The sequence below is a fragment of the Rousettus aegyptiacus genome, unplaced genomic scaffold (genome assembly GCF_014176215.1).
Source record: "Rousettus aegyptiacus isolate mRouAeg1 unplaced genomic scaffold, mRouAeg1.p scaffold_m13_p_7, whole genome shotgun sequence".
NCBI lineage: Eukaryota > Metazoa > Chordata > Mammalia > Chiroptera > Pteropodidae > Rousettus > Rousettus aegyptiacus.
This window is the reverse complement of record NW_023416310.1, coordinates 83,189,622-83,197,902: the sequence shown is the minus strand read 5'-3', so window position 1 is coordinate 83,197,902 and position 8,281 is coordinate 83,189,622. Positions and strand designations below refer to the sequence as shown.

General features: G+C 35.0%; 1 protein-coding gene across 28 annotated transcripts in view; it reads right to left on the bottom strand.

The window, feature by feature from the left end:
- Nucleotides 1-8,281, bottom strand: part of PWWP2A (PWWP domain containing 2A) — a 30,399-nt gene that overhangs the window by 15,102 nt on the left and 7,016 nt on the right. For 20 of the 28 annotated variants that reach the window (XR_004952024.1, XR_004952022.1, XR_004952025.1 and 17 more), the window contains one exon: nucleotides 3,008-3,102. The exons of the other annotated variants lie outside the window; for them this stretch is intronic. Coding sequence is in view for 14 of the 20 variants with exons in the window: in XM_036224599.1 (XP_036080492.1) it covers nucleotides 3,008-3,102 (95 nt within the window). In the remaining 6 variants the exon portion in view is untranslated. The remainder of the gene's footprint in view (nucleotides 1-3,007; nucleotides 3,103-8,281) is intronic. 28 annotated transcript variants of the gene reach the window in all.

Below are 8,281 nucleotides of genomic sequence, written 5' to 3'. Positions count from 1 at the left end.
AACTGGCTTAATCTGCCTGCGATAAACATCGAGAACCCCTAAAACTACACTTACTACACTAAGATTCCTGCACTTAAAAATAAATTCACACTACCAAATGATTTCATCATATACATGTTAATATATTCATTTTAAACACTATTTGAGTCTAACAGTATCAAACACAAAACAATTATTATGCCAATCCTTTTAGGGCAGAGGTGCTTGGAACCCAAGGATCAGCTTCAGGTAGTCAGGCAGAACCCCTGACATTAGATGCAAATGTTTTGCATGTCTGTTTTCCTGGAGAATGAGTCTTTGGTTCTTAGATTCTCTAAAATGTCCTTATGCTCCTAAATGGTTCAGAATACCTTTGTTGGGAAGAAATCTTGAGATTAATTTACGGCTACAGACACACCTACAGTCGGGCAAGGATATAGGAAGAGCCACCACCACCAAGACATCTGGATCCAACACCTAGTTCTCTTTGTAAAGTCTTTTGTTAGCTTGGCTACCACAAACCAACAACTTATAACAAAAAGTTAAAAACCATAAGTAAAAGGAAAGCCTTTTAAAAAAAAAAAGATGGGATAAGTTTGGGTCTGGGCTAGTCCACAAAGGAAGGACACCCTCCTCACTACTAGACTTTGTAAAAAGTGGCTTTTTATTCTAGCACAGCATCTGGCACCTAAGTATTTCCTTCCTACTTAATTGCAAGGCACTTTGAACATCTAGCTTTTTCTTGTATCTAGGTACTCGATAACCATTTTTTCAAGATGACAGGAAAATAAGATGTGATTTCTGTGTTTTAATATAGGAATACATAAGAAATCCAACTTATCTGCAGTAAGACCACTATTTGTCTTAATAAAATGGTCTAACTCATAAGAAGCCATCATTCTGTCTCCCTTACACTGTGATATGTTTCCATATCTGAATAAACAATAAATTTCTTTCCTTTTTAAGGAATAACTAAGCCACAATCATCTCAACACTTGAGATAAGGTTTCAACTTTGTATCCTCAGTTGTTACTAAACCTCTAAATTCAGTTTTCACATGTGTAAAATGGGTTCACACCATTTCCTACCTTAAAGGATTCAGGTCAATAAATGTTAGTCATTTTTCTTGGCTAAAATTTACTTAAAAATTTACTTCATTTAAGTAATTTGATCTTATTTTCAACTAATAATTAACAGAATTTGGGATTTTTTTTCTGTATCTTTAATTTATAATCTCAGTGTAAGGATCCCTCAGCCAATTATTAAAGTTATTTATATCAAATAAGCTGCGGAATCTGATATGTTCACCCTCACACAGTTTAATAAGGACATTAATTTCACATGTGGCTTGGTTTTTCCCTTGCCTTTCCCTCTTAAGCAGACAAAATGCAAGCATTAATGTTTTTAATAGCACAGGGAGGTATTTAATTGTGTAATGATGAATGGAAATTGCAGACATCAAAAGAAAAAGGAAAAAAATACAAATGAATAATTCTGGGTGATGGATGCTTGGCAAAAGCAAAAAAAAAAAAAAAAAAAAAAAAATCATTTTAAATAATAAAACTTCCTCAAAGGCCCGAAAAGATAAGTCACTTTATAGGAAAGGGGATCAGTGTCCTACCCCATCTCAGTAATCATGCTGTCGCCGTTACGTGGACACGTATTACTACAGGTGTTTCAAACTAAGGATTGCAATAATGACTTTTCAAAATCAGTGTAAATACATGTAGCTACAACAAATCTGTTTCATGTATATATGTGTACATGGATTCATATGTAAAATGTCCTTGTAACTATGCTTAAAAGTTGAAAGCTACTGACCTATGAAACTGTAACTTTAATAAGAATGTCAAGAGCTACAAAACTATGGTGTCTTAAAAATACTCAAATCTAATTTCCAAGTGTAGTCTGTGGAAATCTGTAGCGCAATCCTCTGTGGAGTTTGCAGATGGCAGTTCCTAAGTCCTTCCCCAAGACCAACTCTCCTAAGGGGGAACTCAGGATCTGAATTTTTAGCAAGCACTTTTGCTTTAGATTCTTCTAAGGTAGAGATATTTATGTACCATATGAATCTTCACCAAAGGGTGACTGATCTCAGCAGGGATGCGGAAGGCTTTTTCTAAAAGAACTTTTTACAAACAGTCCAGGAGCTGAGCAGTGAGACACCAAGTACCTCTCCTCTTCCTCCCACCCCTTCTTTCTACAGCATGAAGATATTAATGTGTTAGTGACTCATTCTAACCTTTATTCATTTTCAGTCTTATTTAACCACTAAAAATTCTAAAGGAAAAATATTCAGGTATTATGGTTTAAATAAAACAGCTTCTGGGGAAAACCAGACGAACTAACTATACAAGAGACCTTTCTGTACAATCTTTACAACTTCCTGTAAAAAGTTTAAATATAGCTATCTTCTTAAAATTTAGGAGTAATGAGTGCCAAATTTTTGAGGGTGAATACTCGGGCTTAATAGTTATTTTGAGTCAAGGCCAAGAGAAAACCCCTATAAAGAAAAATCCTCAGCTAATATAAAGATGAAACAAATGTAGAGTATTTAAGCCAAAATTCAAAATGTAACTATTACAGGAAGTAGTAGAGTATTTTCTATTATTTGGGTTCCACTTTAGATATTTTAATTGGTGATTCTAGCTTGAATGAAGGCGTTGACTAAATGAAGCCTTTATTTGCCCACTGATAAAATTGACAAAATTGTATTTGCTCAAGATTTCTAGCATTACCAATCAATCCTATACCTAAATATGCATCACTTCTTGATGCATAATCATAACCATCATCCAAATTCCCTTTCCAAAGGAATACCTCAAATACTAAAAATATAACCAAATAGATAGAATAACCCAAACTAAAAATGGTTACCAACAACTACTCAACTGCTTAAAAGGTCAGACATTTAATTCTTACCCCTTATTCTGAACATGTGTAAATGCTGATATAAGGTCAGACATATAATTCTTACCCATTATTCTGAAAGTGTTTAAATGCTGTTCAGCAGCCTCAATCAACTCACCTCCGACCTAGGATTATATTTTCCTTTTGACAATAGTTTAACTGTGCACAACTGATTCTCATTTTCTTCCAATTCTGATTGTTGCCAATCTCCAACTGCAGGAGATTTTAAAAAAATATTACACACTAAAAATAAACAAAAATGCTAAGGCATTACAAACCTTAGGCATGCAAAATAGAGGGCCTGAGGAATTCAACAATCAGAAAAATAAGTTCAGAAGGGTTGAGACAGGCCCAGGTGTTCAGGCTAGACCAAACCTCTCTCCAGTGAACAGAGCAACAGAAAACAAAAGAACACTTTCCCTCCCACAATTCTTTTCCCGTAAAGAATCTACAGTAGGAAAATTTCTATTCAATTAACCACTTTAAAAATAATATTTAGATTTATTTCATGTTAAGGCAAGGTTTTCAGAAACCACCTCTCCTTAAATTAGCAAGAAGTTAAACCTTGAAGGAGGGAAAGCTGAAGCAAGCTTGCTTTGGCTCACATTGCATCTCTGTGAGACTGGGTAAAGTTCAACCTCAGCACAAATGAAATTAATCGAATGGTCAGCTACATATAACACAAAATCTTACAAAATAAAAATATACCTTTATGCCTCAAAAAATCAAAAATATGAGAGCCGGCATACCCACCTCTGGGTATATATCCAAAAATAATTGAAAACAGGGTCTCATAGAGATATTTACATACCCATGTTCATAGCAGCATTATCCACTATCGCCAAAAAGGTGGAAACAACTCAAATGCCCATCAAAAATGAATGGAAAAACAAAATGTGGTGTATACATACAACACAGTATTATTCAGCCTTAAAAAGGAAATTGTCTTATGCTACAGAACGATGAACCTTGAGAACATTATGCTAAGTGAAATGAGTCCATTACAAAAAAAAGAAAAAAGAAAAAAGGATACTAAAGTGGAATGATGGTTGCCGGGAGTTGGAGGGAGCAGGAAATGGGGAGGTGTTTAATGGGTACTGGAGTTTTAGTTTTGCAAGATGAAAATGTTCGGAAGATCTGTTTCACCATGTGAATGTACAATACTTAAACATCACCAACAAGGGCAAATGACTGCCACGTACGTGCCTGCAGATCAGGTACCCTGAGAACATAACACTGCCTGTGCAACCTGAACCTCTCAGGAGCAAATATCAAACAAACCTAAACTGAGGAATAGTCTCTATTACGTATGTTCTATTTTATATTGCAACTAAATGCAATATAGGATCACTTGCTGGAGGAAGAAACAGCTTGAAAATACATTATTGGAAAAATTTGTAAAATAATAAAACATAGGCTGCAAATTAGATAAAAATATTTTATCAATGTTTCCTGAATCTGAAAACTATATTGTGACTATAATCAAGAATTATTTTTGATCTTAGGAAATAAATTCTCAAGTATTAAGGGGTAAAGAAGAATGGTGATGAATGCAACCTACCCTCAAAAAGTAAAAGGAAAAAAATGTTTATATAAAGAATGATAAAGCAATGGACAGAGGGGAGGGGGGCGCCGAAGGGCTGGGAGAATGGGGTGAAGGGTTAACGTACAAATTAGTAGTTGATAGATGGTCACGGGATAGGGGGCACGGCTTAGGGAATGCAGTTAGCATTAATATACTGGCTAGGTGGAAAACCAGAGGCGAGAAGGAGAAATCAGAAGATCGTTTTATAAACTATATAAATGTCTAAGCAAGTACTGTAATCTTGAAACTAATGAAAAAAAAACCAAAACAATGATAAAGCAAATGTGGCAAAATGTTAAAAATTAAGTAAATCTAGATAGTTTTTAAGAGTTATTTGAAATGTTTTCAAAATAAAAAATTAAAGTGTTTTTTAAAAAGTATAATCTTAGTTTATCTCAGTTCCACAAAAACTTTTAAGAAAGCATATAAAAAAGAATATTTGTCCTTTTTAAGCATAAATGCCAGCAAACTCACCTCAAGTAAGTACCAGCAAGCACAAGAAATCTATATATACAAGTTTGTTAATTATAGTCAGCATAAAACTAGGTCCCCACCCTAGGATCCAACATCAGTAGTTAAGACTAGAATGCAACAGTCATTGCCAAGAGGCTACGGACTTAAGGGAAAGCAGCCACTGTGGATGAGTGATTAGGCAACGGGATTTGCTGGAAATGGACTCCTAGACGGGCCCAAGATGATTACGTGAAGAATGAAATAAGGAGTGAAAAGTGAAATAAGGAGTAAAGAGTGGTTACCCATTTTTGAATGTTGGTAACCAATTAAGCTGGTTAGAAAAGTAAAACACTGAGCAGTGTGGTAAAAGCCAACAGATAACCAGATGCAGCATAGGAATCACCAGTTAGCAACCTAATTCTCTCCTCCACAGGAGACAGGTAAGGCTTCAGAGGCTCAAACAAGCAATAAAATAGAGGTAATCCATCTGGCAGAAAGAGGGTGTTGTTATGAGGGTTAGGTAAGAGTGTGGTGGACAGAGAATACTACTCGCTTAACCAGACAGCCAGTGAAGGCTTCTGATTATATCGTGATGGGATTGGAAGCATCTAAATCACTGTAAAAATGTAAGCTCAGCTATACTAGTCTTGTCTCATCTTTTAATAAGTACAGAGATAAGCACAAAAAATTCTCCTTTCCCTAACTTTGAAATGTGTCATTCCCAAAGGTGAGTCCTGTTTGATTAGGTTTTAAAAGCACCTAGAAAGTCCTTTTTGATTAGATTTTAAAAGCACCTAGGAAGCAGAAAAGACCATAAAGACTAAATTTCCCCAATTAGACTCTAACTTTCTCTTCATGACAAAGCGCAGAATTCCCTCTCAAAGCCATCTGCCCCAAGGGTTAGTGGGAAGAAAAGAATGAGAGACATCTCACTCTCCATATGTAATTGACTCCTTCCTTATTATCCGGTTCCCCAGTAAAACATCAACCTTCCTTATTAATTAAAAGGGCAAAGTTACTACTTATTACCTGAAGCTTCAACAGATTCTTTCAAGGTATCTTAAAGACAGTATATACTGTAGGCCAAAATACAACAGGATTTAGGTTGATTGGCTCAAGCAAACCCATATTAAGTGACCATACCAGCTGTTGTCACATTCATCCTAGCTCTGTCATTTAGTAGCTACTTTATAATAGTTAAAACTTATACAGCACTAAGTGGCATGCACTATTCTAAATATGTACTCATTTACATTAATTGATACAATCATCAGAACTCTATTAAAGTGCTATTATGACCCCCATTTTATAGTTGAAGAAACTAAAGAGGAGGGTAAGTTACCTTTCCAAGATCACACAGCTAACTAGTAAGCAGCAGAGCCAGGATAAGAGTTCAAGCAGTCAGCCCACCCAAAGGGGTTCTTAACCACTGCCTCCCTCATCATCTCATCGTTCCTTAACCCTTCTCCTTCACCCGGCTTCCCCACTCAGGGAACGGAGCAGCTACCAGGTCCACGTGCACGGACAGGCTTCAGGATTTGTAATTTTTCTGGTTTGCAAAATAATAAGCACTCTATTATCAAGCATATTAATATTTCAGAAGTGAAATGAAAACACATTCACATTAAATGGAATAAACAGATCGAACAGTCTCACATAATTTCATGTCATGATAGGTTTTGCCACCAAAAAAGTGACAAAAAGTTCAGTTTTCAGAGCTTTTGGATTTTGAAACTGCAGCTAAGTAACTTGACAGAATTATCATCAAGATTAAATAATATACAAACTTGCTTACCATAGGGCCTAGTAGTACACAATAAGTTGGCACGATATAGTAATATTGTATTAAAATTAAAATTATTAGATTGTATTAGTTTTAAGTAAATGAATGTTTTTAATTAAAAGCCTCAAGTATCACCAGAGCACCCTGCAGAGGTTGGGAGTACTCAAATAGGTGAGAAGGGAGAATGATTTTGCAACATAAAAATAAAACACACCAACTATGAACAAGAATACAGGAAATATCTTTTTAAATGGGTGGGGAAGGGGGCTGCATTAAGTCTTTTAAGAATCTCTCTCTAACCATAAAATTTACTCAAAAGTCTATTCAATTCTCTTAGAAAATCAGTTTTTAGAGGTGGGAAAAATAGGTTAAATGCTAATAATTTAGAATTCGAGCTCCCAATCATGTGCTTGCAAACAATCCTCTAAAAAATAATTACCTGGATAACTAGGTTTGAAAATAACAACGGAAACAACTATAGATACAGAAAACATATTTCAGGTCTTTTTAAAAGTGAAAATAGTAACAACATCTGTACAGTATTCAAATTATTTAACTAATAGTAGTTTTCTTTTAAAATGACCATCCAAAAAAATAGCCACAAAGTGGCAAAATATTTTTAAGAGCAGACACATCTTGATTTCACTTCTGTACATCACTTAGAGCAATATACTTGACGTCTTCCCAAAATGAACACTGCTATAAAAGGACCTTCTTAATTATTAATGTAAATACTCATCACAGTTTTTAAACACTTTAAAGAGAATTCCCTTGGTCCTGGCTCTAAGATATGATAAGTAGTTTTAAGTTTCCTATGTTTCCATTATGATTTCTATGTGCTTTTAATATTTCTTTTGTATTATGATCAGTAGTATCCATTAGAAGTCTTAAGGATTTCTCAACAGATGAACTTTTTTTTAAAAAAGGCAATGGGGAGGAAGGAGGGAAGGGTAAAATTAATTAAAAAGGCAATGTATTCCATTTATTTCACTATTCCTATTTTACTAAAAATAGGTTGTTCGATAACTTACTGTATTTTAATCTTTAAATCCTTTTCCAATTCAATCATCCAGCACACTTAATAAATGCTCATCCTGCACTCAAGGAGCTTCAAATCTGACATTTTGTGACTCCTCTCATAACAAGTGGACTCCACTATTGCCGGGGCCAGGCCAACCAAAGCAGAATGAATGGTATCTAATTTAAGACCCAGGATCATACACGAAGAAATTCCATTTCCTAAATGCCCAAAGATTTCACTATATTGAACTGAAGAGAAATTCCTATTTTAAAAGCAGTAGCTGTTCCCTGATTGAGGGAGGAACAGAGAAGCTCTACCATTTCTACCTACCTGGTTAACTCCCCACCAAAATCATAAGCTAAATGGTAATAATAAAATACAGTTAAGTGTATTAGAACAGTGTTGATTTTCAAATCTTAGAGAATTGTCTATCATTCAAAAAGTCATTTTCAGTATACCTAATATCTGCCACTCATAATTTTCTTAATCCCTCTGAGCCTGTGTCTGTGAAACCAGGATTAGTAGAATTTACTTCATTGGATTTTCCAGA